The 22,586-nt window shown below is 48.9% G+C and overlaps 1 protein-coding gene across 2 annotated transcripts in view; it reads right to left on the bottom strand.

Moving 5' to 3' along the window:
• SCARF2 (scavenger receptor class F member 2) overlaps window positions 1–22,586 on the bottom strand; it is an 89,937-nt gene that overhangs the window by 8,374 nt on the left and 58,977 nt on the right. For both annotated transcript variants that reach the window (XM_034791297.1, XM_034791296.1), the window contains exon 9: window positions 10,855–10,976. In XM_034791297.1, the coding sequence (XP_034647188.1) occupies window positions 10,855–10,976 (122 nt within the window). The remainder of the gene's footprint in view (window positions 1–10,854; window positions 10,977–22,586) is intronic.

Raw genomic sequence — 22,586 nt, forward strand, 5'->3', positions numbered from 1 at the left:
GGGGCTGCGAAGCTTTAGGTGAGGCTCCTGTGCTCTGAGGACCTGTGGCTACCTTCGTGGAGCCGCTGTGGCACTTGGCAGGCTCAGGCACCATTCTTTGGGAGTTAAAGAGGGTAGAGACCAACCACCACACTGTCACCTTCCCCTGCACCTCAGACATTCCTCCTATCGCCATATCTCTACACCACAGGGGATGAAACAGGTTTCCTTGTCCCCCTTCCATGTCTCCCCCCAAACCCTCCTACAGTAGCCGTGTCGAAACCCTAGGAAGTCACATAAACAAACACTTTGTATAGCCAGGATGAAGATTCAGTAAGTGCAACATCCCCCAGTGACCCCTGTAGAAGCAAGGGGACGGTAAGCCGTGGGACAGACCCTAATGGGCTCATGGTACATTTCCACCAGCAGCGACACACCACCTCTTCCCACAGAACTTCACCAGCGAAGGAAACCCGCTACACACCACACATTGGTCCCCTCCGCTGCATGGCACAATTCTTAGCGATGACGTCATGCTCCCCCCACAAACATGGAGCCCACTGGAACCCGGACTCTGCACATCTCTCAGCACTGAATATTTGTTGAGGTTGTAATTAGGGTTGTGTGTTATTGAGGAGACCCTCCCGGATTGACCACAACCACGCAACACATTTTTATACATCACTCTCTCGTCTACACTAAGTGCTGAGCGGTGTTTAAAAGCACATTTGCACGCGTCTTGCTGGACAAACCCAGTCTAGACAAACCCAAAGTGCATTTCACTTTGTAAACAGTTCTGCTCCGTCTCTCACTTTCTAGTTTCTATTCAAAATTTTCTGCAGCAAATACTTACCCTTTCTGACCAGCGACTGGCCCTCACTGTGCCTTGCTTATCTTAAAACATTTGGAGTTTTTATTTTCCTGGGTTTATAAGGCTTGTTTTGAGGATTATCACAATATCCCTGCACTGTATATTACCCTGTTTTACTGACATGGACTCGCAGCCTTAACTCCTCTTAACATATTTTTTTTTTCTGGGAATTTCCTTGGGTTCTTTTATTGTAAAATTTCATCCATGAAACAAGAAACTCCCAGAGAATGTCCCCAGGGTTTATTTTTAATGATGTGATTATATGAAGTGTCAACCTCAGGTCGTATTTATTGTAACTTCCAGGGCCAGACTCACTAGTACGCTCTGGTTGCTCACCCCACTCTGGAGCAGTACAATGCAGCCATAGCATAAGGCCACTTCAGTGGGTGCGCACTGCTTTGTATCACTGAAAGCAATATAGAGCAACTGCGATGTATGCCCCAGTTCCCTCTCCCTCCTGTACACCCCCCTGCACACACCCTAAACTCCTCCTCCTTCCTGTATTCCCGCACATACCTCAGATCCTCCTCCCCTCTGTAACCTGGGCATTCCCCTAGACACACACACAGACCCTGTAGAGAGCAGGGGACTTGCGTGTAACATTTAAAGGTCAAGGGGCAGGAAATTGCTTCTTGCACGTCCTCCTCAGCTTCATAGATTTATAGATTCTAGGACTGGAAGGGACCTCGAGAGGTCATCGAGTCCAGTCCCCTGCCCGCATGGCAGGACCAAATACTGTCTAGACCATCCCTGATAGACATTTATCTAACCTACTCTTAAATATCTTCAGAGATGGAGATTCCACAACCTCCCTAGGCAATTTATTCCAGTGTTTAACCACCCTGACAGTTAGGAACTTTTTCCTAATGTCCAACCTAGACCTCCCTTGCTGCAGTTTAAGCCCATTGCTTCTTGTCCTATCCTCAGAGGCTAAGGTGAACATTTTCTCCCTCCTCCTTATGACACCCTTTTAGATACCTGAAAACTGCTATCATGTCCCCTCTCAGTCTTCTCTTTTCCAAACTAAACTGCAAGACAGGAGCCCCGATCGTCAGGACCTACAGAGATTTGCAGCACTGAGACTCCCATTTGCAGACAGGAGATCTGCAGCACAAGGACTGCATGCCACAAGGGACCGTGCTTGGCCAGCAGACCCACAGGCATTGCCTACCTTTGGACCTCCATGGACCACTGCGTTCTGAGGCTGCAGGAGAAGCCGAGAAGGGCTATTTTCAGCGGGACTGAGGACCATTAAAAAACAAACAAACCCTGAGGAAATTCTCACACACCAACTTGGCTGTGGTTGCTGGCACAGACAAGTAGGGTGAGCACATGTTACCTTCCAAGAACAGGAAAAACACACAAATACTGGAAACCCAGGCAAGGCGGGGTTACAACTGCACTTGTAGCACAAGTCACCAGACAATCCCCCTGGGGCAGAGGGCAGAATTAGGCTGGGTGCCTCGTGTTCAGACGTGCACACCTGTCACTGCATTTCCTGGGGTTTGAATAATGTTTGTGTTTGTTTTAATTCTAAGGCCCCTGCAAGGTGCCCTTGTGCACTCCCAGCACCTGAAACAGGAACTCCACCTGAACTGATGCATTCGCATGGGACCTTCAAATTACCCTGGACAAGACTCTAGAGAAGGCCAGTAGGGACCCTTCTGGCCTGAGGAATTCTTTTCCATCTTTAATTTCTATACAGAACATAGAATAGAATCATAGAATAGCAGGGTTGGAAGGGACCTCAGGAGGTCATCTAGTCCAACCCCCTGCTCAGAGCAGGACCAATCCCCAGACAGATATTTGCCCTAGATCCCTAAATGGCCCCCTCAAGGATTGAACTCACAACCCTGGGTCTAGCAGGCCAAAGCTCAAACCACTGAGCTATCCTCCCCCCATTTAGACCCCCCCCCCCGCAGGCAGACTGGATGGTCTTGCACAGCTTTTTCATCTGTGATCCTGCACTGAAATGCTAATGTCTGTCACGGGCTGTCATAGGAACACAGGCCCTGTACAGCCCAGGTCACAGCAAGGTTCCCAGTGTCCTATCTTCGAAAGTGGCCACACCCAACTGTCCAGAGGAAGGGATAAGAACCCCCTACCAGACAATTCTGGAATTGCACGTGCAGAGGGGAGTCAGAACAGTCCCAGTTTTTTAATCTCTCCTCATATAGAAGCTGTTCCATACCCCTAATCATTTTTTGTTTCCCTTCTCTGTACTTGTTCAATTCTAATATGTCTTTTTTGAGATGGGGTGACCAGAACTGCACGCAGTATTCAAGATGTGAGCGTACCATGGATTTATATAGTGGCATTATGATATATTCTGTCTTATTATCTCTCCCTTCCCTAATGGTTCCCAACATTCTGGTCGCTTTTTTCATTCTTGCTGCACATTGAGTGGATGATTTCAGAGAACTATCCACAATGACTCCAAGATCTCTTTCTTGAGTGCTAACAGCTAATTTAGACCCCATCACTTTGTATGTATAGTTGTGTATAAGTTCCAATGTGCATTACTTTGCATTTATCAACACTGAATTTTCATCTGCCATTTTTTTGCCCAGTCACCCAGTTTTGGAAGATCCCTTTGTAACTCTTCACAGTCTGCTTCGGACTTAATTATCTTGAGTAATTTTGCATCATCTGCAAATTTTGTCCCTTTTCCAGATCATTGACAAATATGATGAACAGCATTGGCCCCAGTACAGCTCCTTTAGGGATCCCTCTATTTGCCTCTCTCCTCTGTGAAAAGTGACTGTTTATTCCTATCCTTTTCCCCCTATTGTTTATACACTGATCTATGAGAGAACCTTCCCCCTTATCCCATGACAGCTTACTTTGCTTAAGAGCCTTTGGTGAGGGACCTCGTCAAAGGCTTTCTGAAAGTCTAAGTACACTATATCCACTGGATCGCTGTTGTCTACATGTTTGTTGACAGCCTCAAAGAATTGGAATAGATTGGTGAGGCATGATTTCCTTTACAAAAACTGTGCTGATGCTTCCCCAACATACTGCGTTCATCTATGTGTCTGATAATTCTGTTCTTTACTATAGTTTCAATCAATTTGTCTGGTACTTTAGTTAGTACTCATTGGCTTGTAATTGCCAGGATCACCCCTGGAGCCTATTTTAAAAATCAGCATTACATTAGCTATCCACCAGTCATCTGGTACAGAGGCTGATTTAAGTGATAGGTTACACGCCACAGTTAGTGGTTCTGCAATTTCATATCTGAGTTCCTTTAGAATTCTTGAGTGAATACCACCTGGTTCTGGTGACTTATTACTGTTTAATTTATCAATTTGTTCCAAAACCTCCTCTATTGGCACCTCAATCTGGGACAGTTCCTCAGATTGGTCATCTAAAGGAATGGCTCAGGTGTTGGAATCTCCCCCAGGTCCTCTGCAGTGACAGTAGATGCAAATTATTCATTTAGCTTCTCCACAGTGGCCTTGTCTTCTTTGAGTGTTCCCTTAGCACCTCAGTCATCCAGTGACCCCACTGATTGTTTGGCAAACTTCCTGCTTCTCATGCTGTTAGTTTTTGTGTCTTTTGCTAGTTGCTCTTCGCATTCTTTTTTGGCCTGTCCAATTATACGTTTACACTTGACTTGCCAGAGTTTATGCGCCTTTCTATTTTCCTCAGTGGGATTTGACTTCCAATTTTTAAGATGTCTTTTGGTCTCTAACTGCCTATTTTACTTTGTTTAGCCGTGGTGGCATTTTTTTTTTTTGGTCCCCTTACTGTTTTTTTTATTTGGGGTATATATTGAGCCTCTATTATGGTATTTTAAAAAGTTCCCGTGCAACTTGCAGGCATTTCACTTGCGTGACTGTTCCTTTTAATTTCTGTTTAACTCGCCTCCTCATTTTGGTGTAGTTCCCCTGTTTGAAGTTAAATGCTACTCTCAAGGATGTTACATGTAATTACATTATGGTTGCTGTTACCGAGTGGTTCATATATATTCACCTCTTGGACCAAATCAAGAATTGCCTCTCCCCTTGTGGGGTCCAGGAGTCGGACTAGCTGGTTCAATAAACAGTCATGAATGGTGACTAGAAATTTTATCTCTGCAGCTTGTGCTGAGGTGACGTATACCCAGTCAATAAGAGGATAGCTGAAATCCCCCATTATTATTGTCTCTCTAATGTCCCTGAGCATTTCACAATCACCATCACCATCCTGGTCAGGTGGTCAGTAGTATAGTCCTACTGTTATCCTCTTATTATTCAAGCACAGAATTTCTGTCCATAGCAATTCTATGGTACTGTTTGATTCATTTAAGATTTTTACTATATTTGACTCTGTGCTTTCTTTCACATACAGTGCCATTCACGCACCAGCAGGATCTACTCTCATTCCTGTATATTTTGTACCCTGGTATTACCAGTCTCATTGATTATAATCGTTCCACCCAAGTTTCTGTGATGCCTATTATATCAATATCCACTCAAGTTCACCCATCTTAGTATTTAGACTTCTTGCATTTGCATACAAGCACTTACAAAATTTGTCAATATTTAGTTGTTTGCCTTCATGTGATGTAATTCAATGGGACTTTTTTTTGTTTGACTGTTTCTCTTCAGTTCCTACCAGTACTTTATCAACATCTATCCTCGCCTCCTTACAGTACTAGGATATAGAGAATTTGTTAATAGATCCTCCCCTAAGGGATGTCCCTCTCTGAACCGTGTGCTCCTCCGCATTCTCGGCTTTCACCCAGCCCTTAGTTTAAAACCTCTATGACCTTTTTAATTTGACATGCCAGCAATCTGATTCCATTTTGGTTTCAGAGGCGCCCATCCTCCTTTCCCAAAAGGTCCCCAGTTCCTAATTAACCTAATGCCCTCCTCCGTACATCCTCATCTCATCCATGCATTGAGACCCTGCAGTTCTGCCTGTCTATCTGGCCCTGCACATGGAACCAGAAGAATTTCAGAGAATGCTACCATGGAGGTCCTGGACTTTAATCTCTTACCTAGCAATCTACATTTGGTCTTCAGGACCTCTCTCCTACCTTTCCTTATTTCATTGGTACCTACATGTACCACAACCACCAGCTCCTCCCCAATACCTCACATATGTCTGTCTAGATGTCTTGAGAGATCTGCAACCTTTGCACCCGGTAGGCAATTCACCAGGTGGTTCTCCTGGTCATCACAATCCCATATATCTGTATTTCTAATGATGAAATCCCCCATTACTATTACTTGTCTCCCTAATAATTGGGGTCCCCTCCCTCAGAGAGGTGTTCTCAGTGTGAGAGGAGACCATGACATCATCTGGAAGGAGGAGCCCAACTATGGGATCACTTCCCTCTGCTCCAGCTTAATGTTCTCTTTCCCTGAGACTTTCATCCTCCTCTACAGCACAGAGGCTGTCAGACTGGGGGTGCTGTGTCCCGGAAAGTCTCCTCTATGTACCTCTTTGCCTCCCTTAGCATCTCCAGTTTAGCCACTCTGGTCTCCAGAGCCCATACTGTGTCTCTTGAGGGCAAGGAGCTGCTTACCCTAAATACACACATACGCCACCAGCCCACAAGGCAGGTAATCCTACATGCTGCATTCGGTGCAATAACCTGCATAGCCCCCACTCTGCTGCTGGATTTCTGCCTGCATTCTCTTTACGCCTGCAGGGTTTCTTTTTGTTTGTGTGTTTTTTGTTTGTGTGTGTGTGTGTTTCTTTGGGGGGCCGGGACTATTGGCCTAAGTTTAGAGAATGTTTGTTAGGCATATTTGGCTCTTACGTCCCCTCTCTAAATGCCCCCGCAAAACTCCACTGTTTGCTGCTCCTCTCTGCTAGCTTCTCTGGTCGCTTAGGAGCTGGCTTTAAAAACCCTTGTTCTCCCTGAGTTAGCCCCCCTCCTTCGTCTGGGATCCTACAGGGGATCAAAGGAAGCAGGTTAGAGCCTGGTCAGGAAGCTCTCAGCTGAGCCTAGTGGGCTGCTAGGCTCAGCTAGGGTGACCAGATGTCCCAATTTTATAGGGACAGTTCCGATTTTGGGGTCTTTTTCTTATATAGGCTCCTATTACCCCTCACCCCATTCCGATTTTTCACGCTTGCTGTCTGGTCACCCTAGGCTGAGCACACGGCCCCCCAGACAGACCACACTATAAACTTCAATCAAGCAGCCCCACGGCAAGCAAACTTGCAGACAACAAACTCACTCCATGTGCCTCCTTCACCTGGAGAACTAACTCGCAACCTCCCGTTCGCTGCTCCCGTTCACTGGCTCCTGCCCTGCTAGAATCACTCTGTTTTTTCCTGCTGGCCCTTGTGGACTCATTCACGCCAGTGCAGAATAGGTGTAAAATGGGAGTGCCTTGCACTCCTGCGCATAGGTGCCAATGGCTACAGCCAGCTCGGATCTGACCCTCGGCCTGCCCCTGACTGACCCAGGCTCTGCCCTTCTCCGCTCACGGGGATGAAGAACAGCACCAAGCTGGATCTGGCAAGAGGCACAACTGGACGCTGCAGGCCCACGAACGGGCATTGCCTGGGCTGTGTTCAAAATCCCAGTGGGGGTCGGGCGACGGGGCTGGTTTAGCGCCCAGCCTCTCCCGGAGCTCCCAAACCTCGGACCGGATTTGTGCTTGTTCCTCGAGGGGCTGAAGCCAGACTCCCAAATGGGAGGGCGCGTTTGCCCCTTCCTCCCGACAGGCTGCACTTCTACTCCTGGCACTTCCCCTTCATCCCGCTGAGGAGCTGCGGGGGGATCGGCCTCCAGCGCACTCCGAAGCCAGGATAATAGTAAGACCACATGGCAAGGTCTGCGAGCCAAGGCAAACAGAGCAGCCTGTGACCAAAGCATGTCATTCCAATGAACTAACAGCCCCCTGGCAACACAAACAGTCTCTGCGGCTGCCTGCCTTCCCCTCGCCTTAGCGGGAGTACCGTGGGTGACAGCCGAGCATGGCTCCTTGGCCTTTTGCTCGGCAGGCCCTGAGGAGCCAGCCATGCTCCTGGGCAAAGAAGCCTTCCTGTTACGGTGCATTGCCGCTCAGCTAATTAAAGCCAGTCGAAGAGATAGTGGGGACTCTGCCCTTGACGGGTCGGGAGGAGCCGTGCCAGTCAGCCCAGGGCAATACCTGCTGAATGGGCGAGTGACGCTCGGGAGCTCAGCCGTAAGGCGCAGCCTTTCACACAGCCAGGGCCCAAGAGGAGTTCTCCCTCCGTCTCCCTGTTTACACAAACGTCTGATTTGCAGCCTGCTCCAGGAAGCGCACACAGCTCCATTCATCCTTCCCCACCGGAGCCGCCGCTCTTCCAGAAAGGCCTGCTTCACTCGCTCCCATAAACCCAGCGTTTGTTATTGTTTCGGGGTAATGGTCCTCCCGCTTCGGTTCCCTTGGCTCCCAGCCACAGTCCTAGAGCTACAGCTCCGCCACGAGAAAGCAGCACCTCAGGAGAGCAGCAATCGGCGCTGCCGCCCGCAGTGGAGGGGAGCAGCAAGGCTCGCGTGCCGTGGGCTCTTATTGAGAGCTGGCACCTGAGTGCCCCGGGCTTTGGGGGAACTGAGGCTGGGATGGGAATGGGGCGGCTCAGCTCTGCTTCAGTGCGGGGCTGGGGGAGGAAGTTACACCCCAACCACAGCACAGGGGCAATCACTCAGTTATTACAACCCAACCCAAATGCATTGCAGGTAAGACTCCCAGCCAAACTATCCCCCCCGCCTCACTCTAGCTCCACTGTACAGCATGGGATGACAAGAAATATGCCCCTTTAAAGGAGGCTCCAGGGACAGATCGTGGATGGAACATGGGTACCAGAAGCAGTGCAAAGGTCCGGAAAGGCATTCCCACCCCCTGCGCAAACACCATCGGGATGTGTGCGAACCGCCTGGTGTTGCCCAGTCTCTATCCTAGCAGCCAAGCTGCGGGGAGCTCCGTGGGACACTTCGTGCAAATTATTCAGGGAGCTCTTTGGCAGACTTCCAAATAATTTGCATGTGACCATAAACTTCCAGGCAGCGACAGGGACATGGCAGTGAGTTGCACAGATTGTGGCAGCTGTGGTTGGAGCAGGTGAGTGGGTTCTGGAGAGGGTCTCAGGGGGATAGATGGGTCGGTGCTGGGGCGTCTGGGAGAGGCTGCGGTAGGTGAGTGCATGGGTTTGCAGGTGGAGGTATCTGGTGGGCAGTTGGATGGGTGCTGGAGTTCCTGCAATGTGTGATGGCAGTTCCTGGGGGTACTGGAGTAACTGGAGGTTCTGGGTGCCTTTAGCAATGCTGCTAGCTATCACAGTTTTATTGCAAATCTCATAATAGTCGGTGTTTTTCTAAAAGCCCTAGCTCCTGGAGTCAGGTGATTACAGGAGAATCTCACCTTGCATTAACAAAGGTTAAGGTCACAGGTTCTCCACAGCCATGGCAGCTTTCACATTACACCTTGCTACTAGAACATGGGTACAAGGAGCAGTGCAAAGCTCTGCACTAAGTGTCACATGAAGCCGCCCAAAACTTGGCAGCCATGATAGCGTCTGCGTGCATCAACTCTGCATCGCTCATTATACGCATGTTCCATCAGCAAGGTGTAATGTGAAAGCTGTCTGGATTGTGGAGAAAAACGGGACCCTTCAAGACTCAACCCCCAGAAGGCAAATAAACATTTATTTTAAAAAAATCCTGTGATATTTAAGCCCATGTCATGATTCTTGCACACTGGATTTTGGGTGTGCAGATCCTGCCAGCTCTCCTGCTCCAGATTTTGGTGGGGGTAAGCTCTGCATGGACACCCAGAGCAGGGCTTCTCCCACCCCCACCCTCTGTGTGGCTGGGCAGGGTAGAGCAGGATCTTCATCTTTAATATGAACAAGGTGTTTCGCTGACAGCCGAGTCTGTATTTGGAGAATTTAAATTCTAAACGAGACCTCACTATTGTCAACCAACAGCACATTCCAACGGACAGTTTGCACCTCTTTGTGTCTCCCGCCACATCACACATGACACACGATGGAAGCAACAGGAGATTCAGAAATGAACCACCACACTGTGACAGCAGGAAGGTTTTAACCCCCCAGCACAAACATGAGCCAGGACAGAGAACAGCTAAGGCATCAGCAAGCAACCTCCACGAAGAAATTAAAGACTTGTTGAAAACTCCTCACATTGCTACATACAGCCCTGCCACCCACTGCAAAACTCACTGCTCCACATGGCCCTGCAATCCCACTGCAAAACTCACTGCTCCACACGGCCGGCCGTGCCATCCACTGCAAAACTCACTGCTACACACGGCCCTGCAATCCCACTGCAAAACTCACTGCTACACACGGCCGGCCGTGCCATCCACTGCAAAACTCACTGCTCCACATGGCCCTGCAACCCCATTGCAAAACTCACTGCTCCACATGGCCCTGCAACCCCATTGCAAAACTCACTGCTACACACGGCCCTGCAACCCCATTGCAAAACTCTCTGCTCTCATTGCCACACACGGCCCTGCACTCTCTTCTTCAGACTGAAACGGAGGCGAAGTGACTTTGCACGGAGTACAGAAGGGGAATACTCCGGAACACACACAATGGCACACAGCACAACACAACATAGCACATGCATACTTTACATCCAGCACCACATACAACCCCATCAGTTTATCCATTGCAACGCAACACAACAAACACACATTACACCTCCTTCAACATATACATACCATGCATTCAGACATCACAACAGCAAATACAGCATAATCTAGTTTTAGCAGGGCACACATTCCACACTTGGGCCCCATAGCAGCTGGAGTCGGGGGGCCAATAGCTCCTTGCAGCAGGACCGTGAAGTTTCCTGTGCCACACAGGGTGAGCGTACTCTGAGCAGCTGGCAATGGAGTTGGGATTGATACTTGGTTGTTGATTGCCAAGGGCCCCTTAGCTGTTGATTTGCTTGCTGCTAGCCTTGGGGGATAGTGGGTTGTCTAGGTTGGAGCCTTCTGCTCCTTCCACAGCTGGGTTAGGGGCTGGAAAACACACACCAGAGCAGTTAATGAGCCCTACCACCTTACCGACAACTTTAGGCAGTTTCTGGCGATGCAGAGGAATTCGGGGGAGTTTCATGCTAATTCGACTGAACCGGCCACACAAGCGCCCTGGCGATTTCTTGCTTGCTGCTGGGTCCTGGTTCCCACTGCAAGAAAATACTGTGCATCAGTCAGAGAGCTGGCAGAGCAGGAGCGGGTGCAGGGGTATGTATAGGGAGCACAACAGCCACATGCTGGAGACGTTTTAGACGGGCCAAGCCTGGGCCTAGAGCCAGTGCTGGGAGCCCCAAAGCGAAGTGCATGGTGAAGGTGGCTTCATTTATCCCGACACGGCCCTAGGTCCCCAGAGAGCTGAGCTGAGCAGGGTCTGCACTAGCACAGAATGGGAATGTGGGCACAGCACCACCTCATCCTGGTGCAGGGTCCCCAGGGGGAACCATCGCCAGCGAGGTGCCAGACTAGACATGGGTTTACGATCTTGGCCGTGAGCAGCCCAGGGCTGGACAGTGAGACGTGCGTGTCGGCATCTGCGCTCCCAGCGGCTCAGCCTTGCCCTTGGACGGTAAATTTAGTCTCAAGTGCGAGTCTGACCTGCCGGGTACCTGAAGCTCAGTAATTTACTGGCCTCTACAAAGCTTGCTAATGGTGCTGGCACCTGTATCCTCAGAGAACAGCCTGCTGGGGGTTCTAGGAAATCTCTTCCCACTTGTTCCTCTCTGCCACCACGTCCTCTCTCATTATCCACCGTTCCTGACCTCACATGAGGCCTCCAGCCTCTATGCTCCAATCCAGGCTGGGCTCACAAATCCCATTCAAAGGTACAATTGAATTTCTTATTACTGCACTGACTCTGCCCCAGCTGTGCCATCCTGGAGAGCTGCTTCTCCCACAAACACGTGTGCTCTCCCATTCCACCCCTTGAACATGGGGGGAACTCCCGAAGGCATTCACGCTCTTAGTGGATGTCTAATTCATGTCCTCTTTCAGACCTCTCCTTAACACCTGGCAGTGCTTTGGCTGGGACCGCAAAGCCCACCCCTTGGCAGTGCTTTCATTGGGACCATCTGCAGCTTCTGAGACTACACCTGTATGCCAGTGCATCCCCTTTACCGTCTCCCTCCTCTGCATGCTGTGTCCTCGCTGGTACCGAAAGCACCCCTGTATTCACACCCGACACACAATTGTCATAATCTTTGTGCAAAATATGTCTTGTGAAGTATCATTTAAAAACGAATGACACACTGATCCTCAATCTTGTTGTGTAATGTGTGTACAAAATGCATATTAAGCATTATGAACATAAGCCAACATTATAATGCGTTTATCAGACAAGTCGGGGGTGGGGGTAAACCAGTTTCTCAAAGATGAAGGACAAGTCGACATCTCTAGCCATCGAAGTTGACTGGCAATCACCTGTCAAGTGGCCATTCTTTGGCAACGAATCGGGGCAAGAACAGATCCATCAGCATTTTAGCAAACACCACCATGGAACACTAGACTCCATATCTTGGCTCTTGGGCTCCCCTTTACATCTCAGGCCTCCACCTGTCATCTCCCTATGGGTAAGGACCCATGTGCTTCATCCTCCAGATTGGGGTTTTAGGCTGCAGTCCCCATGCAATTCACGGTGACTATCCAAGCAGGTGTGTCCAGTGCCTGCTATTGTCTTCTCTCCCTGGGTCTATAACAGGGTTACCAATCAGCAACCAGCTTTCCCAGAGCACAGTCCTTTTATTTAGGACAAAAACATTACAGAGGAAACCTATCATAGCACAATACACAGTCTACATGAATGCCAGCTTCCCAGGGGTCACCAATCTTCCACATGGAGACCCTGGCAGGTTCCAGGCCTTCCAACCTGTTCACTAGGCTTGCAATCTCATGTCAATTTGAGGAACCAAATGAGGGACTTGAGTCAGGTCACGCACCCCACTTATACCAAAAGCCTGTTCTTCGTCTGCTGGATCTGAGCCAGTCTATGCAATTCCCCCTGGTGCTGGGGTGGGCCTTCTCTGGAGTTGTTCACCTGTCTGGGCATTTGCACTAATAACGCGTCCCCCCCACTGATTTTAGCTTCTCCATGAAGCTCTGTAACCCTTCCCCATGGAGGTAGAATACAATTCCTAGTTCCCAAAGACACAGAGAACACTTATAGAGATACACGTGTATGAATAAGCCTAGTGCCCACAGTGCACATCTCAGTATACCGGTCCATGCTTCCAAGATCTCAGATCTGTGTCACTAACAAAAATGTTCTAAAATACAGATTTTAGGGGGCGGGGAGGGTATTCTGGGCAGGTGGGTGGGCAGGCAGGGGTTCCCCTACAGTATTTGCAATCCAAACACAACAGTATGGGACTTCTGCAGGAGACCCACAAAGTGAAGCCAACCAGTCTAGGTTTGGTGTCCAAGCTGAGTGAACAGCAAATCTAACAAATGCAACAGTAAAAACACTACAGATAATGAACTTGCTTCCACATTGAGGGAAGAAGCAATTTCATTATGAATCTTGTGTCTGATGTTGTATGATTGAAGATGACCATGTATATCATTGTTGCTATCACTGTCGCCCAATTGCACTAAATTATGATACAAAGTATATCATGTAAGGTGTCAATGGAAAAGTTACACTCCGTCAAGTATGAGTATCCTGGTTAAATCCATGTATCTTCACTATATCTGAAGTTATGAGTATTGGCTATGTATTTGTATCTCAAATGTGTTTACTCTTGGGGTGACACCCACAAGGTATCCAGTCTCGCCAGCCTTTTGTGAATGGACTATTTAAGCTTGATGGGCCATTAAGAAGAATCAACTCTCTAGATAGCGCTTCCTGAGGATGCCTCAGACAGAAAGGAGCCAATGGCTAACCCTGTGATTCAGCAAAATATGTAAGAGCATGTGACGTGGACATGTGACCTCGGATTCCATCTTTGTCAGTAACTTTCTGTATGCAGGGGCTGTGGGCTTTGTTTGGGACAGTAAATTTCCATGCACATAGCAGAGGATATAAAAGACATCTGAGACATCTCCATTTTGCCTCATTCCTACTCCGATTCTCTGGATTGTGGATTTACAACTAAATAGAGTATTTTGAACTATGGACTGAGGCCCTTCCAATCTTTCGGAAGTTACCAGAGAGACTTTTGCAAACCAGCAGACTGTTCTATCACTGCTATGAACCTGATCTATGAACACTGAAAATCATCTATATGTATATGATTCTTTAACTATTCAATACACTCTTCCTTCTTTTATTAATAAATCTTTAGTTAGTTTCCTAAGGATTGGCTGACAGCATGATATTTGGGTAAGCTCTGAGATACATATTGACCTGGGGGTAAATGTCTGATCCTTTGGGATTGGGATTGGTAGACCCTCAGATATAGTGACTTGGGTTTTCAGTAACATCTCACTATATTAGACAAGTGGCTATTCTCTGACTGGAAGGATGTAAACAAGTATTTACAATTCACCTGTAGGACAGTTTGCAGAGCATGTACGGAATGGAACGGCCTAACCCCATGACCTAGCAAGGGTTTTTCCTAGCACAGAATATAAAAAGAGTGGGGGAAATGGTTCTGGTCACTTCTCCTCTCCCATCTCTACTGATGGCAGCAAGATTGTTAGAAAGACAAAGAGCCATCACTGAATTGGGGATAGTGGTCCTAGCTGGAAGGTTTTCTAGTTAGTATGGACTGCTGAAAGCTTTTGGGTGAGAAACAATTTTTTGGTTTCAAATCTTATTTAGCTTGTTAAAGTTTAGAAAATACACCTCTACATATCACGACCCGCTATAACACGAATTCGGATAGAACGCAGTGCTCCTGCAGGGCGGGGCTGCGCACTCAGTGGATCAAAGCAAGTTCGATATAACGCAGTTTCACCTATAACGTGGTAAGATTTTTTGGCTCTCGAGGACAGCGTTATATCAAGGTAGAGGTGTAGTGTGTGTGTTTATCTTTAATTTCTTTTGTAACCAATTCTGACATTTATGGTTTTATTACTTATAATCCATCTTTCTCCAGTTAATAAACTTGTTTCAGTGTTTTATCTAAACCAGTGTGTTTTAGCTGGAGTGTCTGTGGAATCTTTACTCAGGTTAACAAAGGCTGGGGCATAATAAAAGCCATGCATTGACTCTTCCGCTACAAATCATAATTCTGTTCTTTGCTATAGTTTCAATCAATTTGCCTGGTACTGAAGTTAGGTTTACTGGTCTGTAACCGCCAGGATTGCCTCTGGAGCCTTTTTTAAAAACTGGTGTTACATTAGCTATCCTCCAGTCATCTGGTACAGAGGCTGATTTAAGTAATAGGTTACATACCACAGTTGTTAGTTCTGCAATTTCATATCTGAGTTCCTTCAGAATTCCTGGGTGAATACCTTCTGATCCTAGTGACTTATTCATTTATCGATTTGTTCCAAAACCTCCTCCATTGACCCCTCAATCTGGGACAATTCCTCAGATTTGCCACCTAAAAAGAATGGGTCATGTGTGAAAATCTCCCACAGCCTGTGTTATGCGGGAGGTCAGACTAGGTGATCACAATGGTCCCTCTGACTCTGTAGTTTATGAACCAGTGCTGGGCAGAGCCGGCATGATCTTCAAAGCAGGTCAGGAACCAGAAGGTGCCTGGCAATTCCAGGAGGACAGCTTGCTGCATCCATCAGCATCACTGACCACAAGGGTTCAAAAAATCACGAGTTGGGCCCCCCAAATAATGACATTTTTAAAAATAATAAATGTCAGTTCTGTTTCTTTGCTTCTGGTTTCTGAGTCTTTAGGAATCATGTTTTTGAGCTGATTGTGATGCTGGCAGAGCAGGTGCTAGCTCACGCCAAGGCCCCTAGGCCTCAACTGAACAATGACAAAGACACAGCTGGAACCACTCAGGCTCACCTGTGTGTTAGGGTTGTTAAAATACGTATTAGAGTTATACAGGCAAGTCTCATCTTACGTGCATTTAACATGTGCGAATTCAGCTTTGCGTGGTCGGCAAAAACAAAAAAAAAGAGAAAAATAACCTTTTAAATACTGTACCTTTAGTGTGGGTGATTCCACCTGCCATTACACTCAATGGAATTTTGACTATATGTGATTTTTGCTTTACGTGCTGACAGCAGAATGTAACCCCAGTGTAAGATGAGACTTGCCTGTACACATGTGCTTGGTGTTTAGGCTTTATGTGTATTAATCTCATGTACATCATCTATACCCTGTGTTATGATGTGACATTACATGTTTGCATTGTAATCCTCTACAATTGTGTAAGTCATCATAGAATCATAGAATATCAGGATTGGAAGGGACCTCAGGAGGTCATCTAGTCCAACCCCCTGCTCAAAGCAGGACCAATCCCCAACTATTTTTTTTATGCCCCCAGATCCCTAAATGGCATCCTCAAGGATTGAACTCACAACCCTGGTTTAGCAGACCAATGCTCAAACCACTGAGCTATCCCCCCCCCCATCAAACAGGAAAGAAGCATTAATCAATGTACAATGCTGGCTTCCTACACAAGGTCTTAGGTCCTGCCCACCAAGAAGGCCCAGAAACTAAATGAGCCATTGTGAAACATCAAAGAACAAAGACTTTGTTAATATTCCTCCTCTCCATTACCCATGAAGAGGAAATGAGTGCATTAACTCAAAGTTAGTTCTGTGTTTGTACTGCATCTAGCACAGTGGAACCCTGCTCCATGACTGGGCCTTCTAGGTGCTATGGGAGTATAAATAAATAACCATAATAACACTGTGATGTGAACAGGCTGAAAAGTCAAGGAGACACCTAGAAAGGGAAGCACAGAAGATGGGCTGTGTGCTCACTAGAGTTCCCTCTAGTCCTCCCACACTTTCATCAACTACAGGAGCCCACAGTTGATTGCCTTGTGATATGTTGTCATGCCACTATGCTGTCATTAGAGGGTGCTAAACAGTGACACTCCATTTCATCTAGGACAGAGGTCCCCAATCTGTGGAGTACACTGCTCTTGGGGGCGAGGAGGAACGTTTGTGGGGTGTTTGCAGTGGTGTGGTTGGGCCCTGTCCTGGCTCTGGTCCCGGGGATTGGCTGCCGGCCCTGCACCCAGGGATCCGTGCCCAGGGCCCTGGCTGCCGACCCCACGCTCTTGGCGCTCTGCTCTTGGCTGCATCTGCCGGCCCTGTGCGTGGGACCCTATCTACCGGCATCAGCTGCTCCTGCCCCCAGGCTGGGCCCCCTTATCCCTGTTTGCGTCTCCCGCTCCTGGCTGGTGGGATGGTGGGGGGCAGACAGAGGTAAGGCAGGCACAAGATAAAAAGTCTGGGGACCACTGATCTAGGATTTTGCTCAGAACATGGGGCAAACCTGCCAAAGTTTAGAATTAGCCACAACCTGAACTCGCCCCACTCACGGTGAAGAGATTCTGCCATTCCACTGCTGCTAGCAGGGGAGTTGCCATTTCCTCCTGGAGCTCTGCACTGGGGAAGCAGCAGGCTGTGCTTTCCAGAGCTAACCCCATCCTGCAATGCGCCAGCACAGCCGCAAAGAGCCGGAGAGCCCAACAAACCATGGACGAAGGAAACTATTTCGAGACTTTGCCCAAGAAATACTTCTGACAATGAGTCTGTGTTTGTGAAGTGGCTTCTTTTATCTGCACAATAATTAGATGCAGACCACACGTTCTCCAAACCAGATGTACGGTTTTGGAATTTAATTGGCACTACTGCCAAATGGAGGCTTCCTGCAGCAGTCGACAGTATGAGATGCAGCCACACTGCAGGGAGATTTTTTCCACAGCTATTTCGGTTGGAAAGGAGCTGCTACTTCCCTCTTTGCTCCCTCACAGCAGCAGGATAGAGCCCATGGCTGGCCTAGTCGTTTTTACTGATCTGTGCATGAAAGCTAACAACCACCTACCCAAACGCCACCAAGAAAAATGGATGAGCCATGCCAGTTTTGATGGCCCTGACCAGTCAATCTCCCGTGCCCACACTGCAGTCCAAATCCATGCTGGTCAATATGGCTCAGACCCACCTCTCCAAAGGGGAGTAGGCTCAATGCCAGGCTGAAGACCTCTGTCTGTTTTATGGACAACCTGAGCATTTTGCTTCATTCTGTCCATGTAAGGCCTGACCTCGATCAGGAAATGCCCCAGCTCCAACAGAGGGATCTAAGCTGAGACAGTTTTCCTCCCCTCATTTGGCCATGCAGAGCCCACATCTGTCCACCAGGGCTTTTGCAGTGTCCAACCAGCAGCCAACACCTCCCCAGATTCCACGTTGTCTACGGCACCCTGCCATGCTGGCCAGTCAAGAAGCATTAGTCGATTCCGAAGCCTCTACTGCATGAATTATCTAGCCTTGAATGAGGTCACCATCTGGAATCGATACCCTTCTACTGCTCTCGAGACACTTCGCTCTGCTAAGATCCTTACCAAGCTGGACCTCCATGGAGCTTATAACCTTGTCTGTATTCAGGAATAGGATGAGTGGACGACTGCCTTCCACACCCAGTTCGCACATTTTGAGTACTTGGTCATGCCCTTTGGATTGTGCATTGTCCTTGCGATGTTCCAACATTTAATCGAGGATATTCTTAGAGACATGTTGGACCAGATCGTTGTGATCTTCCTTGATGATATCTTCTCTAAGACCCAGGTCCTTCATGACCAATATGTGACCCGGGTCTTGGAAGGGCTCCACCAGAATGCTTAACTAGAGAAGTTTGAATTTGACCAGAGCACAATCCAGTTCTTAGGATACACCATTTTGCCTGAAGGGCTGACTATGGATCCATGTAAGGTATCTGCCATCTCCAAGTGGGCAACTCCAAGGGACGTGCAATAGGTATAATGATTCCTCGGTTTTGCCAACTTTTTCCCACCTGGTAGCCCCTCTGAGGGCACTCTTCCAGAAGGGAGAACAATCGGTCTGGTCTCCTGAGGCTCAATTCACCTTTGACCAACTAACGAGAGCTTTCACCATGGCGCCCATCCTTGTCCATACAGATCCCACCCAACCATTTACTCTGGAGGCCAATACATCAAATTTCACCATTGGAGCCATACTGTTGCAACAAATGGGTCACATAATCAGCTCCACCCACATGCCTTTTATTCACAAAAGTTAACCCTGGCAGAAAGGAACGACAACATTTGGGATACGAAGCTATTGGTGACCAAGGCAACCACTGAAGAGTGGTGCCACCTCCTGGAAGGAGCCTGGTTCAGGTCCCTACTGGCCACAAGAACTTGGAATATTTCTGTATGGCTCAAAACGTAAATCAGCGTCAGATCTGTTGGTCACTATTTTTTGCCCAATTTGAGTTTGTCATGACATACTGCCCGGGTGCTAGAAATGGAAAGGTGGATGCCTTGTCCCTCAAGGATGACTACGTCAAATCTCACACAGAACCTCTTTTGAGTCCTTAAACCATCACATTTTGTCAATGGAACAGTGGCAAAGAGCCTAATGTCCATCATTTGGTCCTGGCTGCCTCATGACCCATTTGCTACCCAGATCGACCAGGCTTTGGACAATGCAAATACCCAGCCTGGCTCACATTTCCTCTACCATGGGGAACACATTTATGTCCCTGATCATCTACCTTGACGCAAAGTCCTGAAACTTTGCCATGATGCACCTCTCAATGGTCACTTTGGCCAAACTAAAACATGGAGCTTAGTTTCATGGACCTTGTGGTGGCTGGGTAAGCACTCTGTCAAGAAATACATTAGCTTTTGTGATCTTTGCTCCTGAATCAGAAACACACATGTGAAGCCTCTCAACCTTCTCCAGACACTGCCTAACCTGTCCTAGCCCTGGTCCACTGTCTCTCTGGACTTCACTATGGATCTGACTCATTCTCGGTAGTGCACAGTGGTTGATCAAGATTGCACATTTTGTTCCTTCCTGCACAGTACCAACCACCTCAGAGACAGTCCATCTCTTTTAGAACATGTCTTCTGGCTCCATGGACTTCCGACTGCCATTGTGTCAGATCGAGGCAATTTATTGCGCACTTGTGGCATGAGTTTTTTAAGCTTCTAAGCATAGCACTTCTTATCTCATCAGCATACCATCCACACACTATGGACAGATGGAATGGGCAAATCAGATCCCGGCGCAGGACCTCCCAGTTGTAGCGTTTGTCCCATAGATGCCTCCTGAAAAGTTCAATTCTGGGGCCCCTACTTGGGCCTGGGTGGAAGATGGGGGTAGTGGTGGAGCTGGGAGAAGCCCAGAGAAGTAGCGAGTGACTCCCCCTAGAGCCCATCCTTTACCTCTGCCTCCAGCTGGGGGCTCCAATGTCCAGGCAGCTCTGCTACTCAGCTCTGACCCCTCCCCGCCCCCCCGAGTCCACCTTGAACTCCTAGCACCTCCAGCCCCTGCACTCCCCTGCCAGTTCTGGACTGCAAGTCTCCTGCACTGACCCACCTCTGAGCACCCCCGTCTCCTGCCCGAGCCCAGCACTGGCACCTGCTGGCTCAGAGAATGCTCTGCAGGGGAGGGAAAGGGGCCGTCTGGCAGGGGAGCACAGGTACCATAGCCACCGGCAAAGGCCTTCTGTTTGGCCCACCAGGAATCAGCTGTTCCTTCCTGTTCCAGCTGGGGGCTCCGCAGAGGCGGGTCAAAGTGGGAACTGCTGTAGCTGGGAATGAGAAGGGGAGTGCAGGTGCTGGAGCCACCAGGAGCGGAGCTGGAGCCAGGCAGCAGGGCTGTCCTTCCATCAGACCCCTATTGGGGAGCAGGACAGAGCAGCTGTCAAACAGGCCAACAGAAGGCCCTTGTGGACTGGACTGGACCTGGCTTTCAGGGGGGGCTCTCTAGCTTCCTTGGGGCCTTCTGCTTTTGCCTGGGTTGCAGGTGCCTCATGCTGCCATGAGTACCACTGTTGCTTCTTAAATTGTCAACAGGATGACTGGGTCTCCCTGCTGCCTTTTGTAGAATTTGCCTATAACAATTTGGGCCACACCTCTACCCAACACAGCCCAGTTCTTCGCCAACTTTGGCTTCCACCCATGTTTCCACTCAGTGTTACCCATAGTTTCCTTGGTCCCTGCAGTGGCAGATCTGGTCACTCAGCAGGAACTCGGGGAGCAGCTGGAAGCTGCCAGAGCCCTACACGTGCTGCCCAAGGGTGAGCCCATCTGCCCACATGCGTGTGTACTCGGGCAGCTATCAAGTCAGGAGGCCAGTACTTGGTCGGGAAGCCCCTAGGGGAAGCTGAGAGCGTAATGGCACACTTACTCAGCAGGTCGTACACTTTTCTCCAAGTCAGTGTCACTCTGCTGGGGAGGTTCAGACCTGATCCCTTGTGGGCATCAAAGATTTCATGGCACTTGTAACAGCACGAGTTTGACCCTGGTGTCATGTCCAAATTCTAGGAAGGTAATGATGTTCTTCCGACCTACATTTCCCTGAGCTTCTGCTTGGCAGTGCTATCTCTGACTCCCAGGGCCTCTTTGCAGTGCATTGTCAGATGGACTTTCTGCCCAGAGGTGGCTGCACCCCCACCCCCCCGTCCCCCTGCACTAGAGGAAGGCTGTACTGGCAGATGGCAATGCCCTGGGGATTGGGCCCCAGCCAGGGGAGTGAAGGCTGCTCCGAGTGGCCATTACTAAAAACCTGTTTGCAATTACCCAGAGTTTTCAGAAATCTTCGCCTTTTTGGTTGCAATTTTCCAGGCTCAGCCTGTGTCTGAGGTCGAAAATGGTTGGAAAGTGTCTGCAAAAGTAGTTCAGTCGTTGCAGAGAATGAGGGAAAATGCACTCCCCTGCGGTGGAAACATCGTACATTGATTTTAACCAGCTTTGCTGTAGAAATGGGTGGGAGTGCACCGACTGGGGGCCCTGGCCGAGCAGCAGAGGAGGGGAGGGGGAGGGGTGGCTAGAGACCGGGCTGAGCAGAAGGGAAGGAGGAAGGGGGTGAGGGGCTAGAGTGCTCCCATTTGAGTTGGGTTTTTGTCATGGATTCGCAGATTCCAAGGCCAGAAGTGCCCATCCTGCTCTAGTCTGACCTCCTGGGTTTACAGGACAGAGAACCCACCCAGGGATTCTAGCCCAATAACCTCTAGCTGAACCAGAGCAGATCTTTAGAAAGAGACCCCCAGTCCTGACTGAAGGGCTCCCACTTATAGACAATCCCCCATGTCCCAATCTCCCAGAGGCTACTTCCCCTCACTGTTAAAAATCTGTGCCGTGTTTCTAGTCTGAATTTGCCTAGCATTCGCTCCCAGCCGGCGGATCCCATTCTGCCTTGTCCGCCGGATTAACGAGCTCCTATGCCAGCTCTGGTCTCCCTGTGGGAACTGGCCACCTGACGGATCTCCGCGCATTCGGCAATCACGCAGCGCAGTGCCCATCACGTAGATTTCTCATTGATTCTGTGCCCTCTACCGCTAGCTGCTTTGTGGGATAGCTAAGGAAAGAGCACATTCACCTCCTTGGTTCCTTGGATGATGGGCAAGGCGCCATTTCCATCCAGGTCAGGGAACACCTTGGTCTGGTTAAAGGGATCTTCCCTCTGCTGGCAATGCTGCATTTTCCCCTTCCTGCCCCAAAATGTCCCCTTGGCCTAGGGGCATGAGACAGAGGCTGAGAGCACTTGTATAGGGAGGATCTCAAAGCCACAACCACTATTGCATGGTGCCTTATCATGCCCTGCAGGGACTTCGCCCCAGTCTGCAGACGGCGATGCTGAGAGACGGAGCAGCGATGAGACCAGTAGCATAGATCTGGGTAAACAGTTTATCCGCTTCTGTACTTGGAAAG

This window comes from Trachemys scripta, chromosome 15 (assembly GCF_013100865.1).
Source record: "Trachemys scripta elegans isolate TJP31775 chromosome 15, CAS_Tse_1.0, whole genome shotgun sequence".
In the NCBI taxonomy this organism is placed as follows: domain Eukaryota; kingdom Metazoa; phylum Chordata; order Testudines; family Emydidae; genus Trachemys; species Trachemys scripta.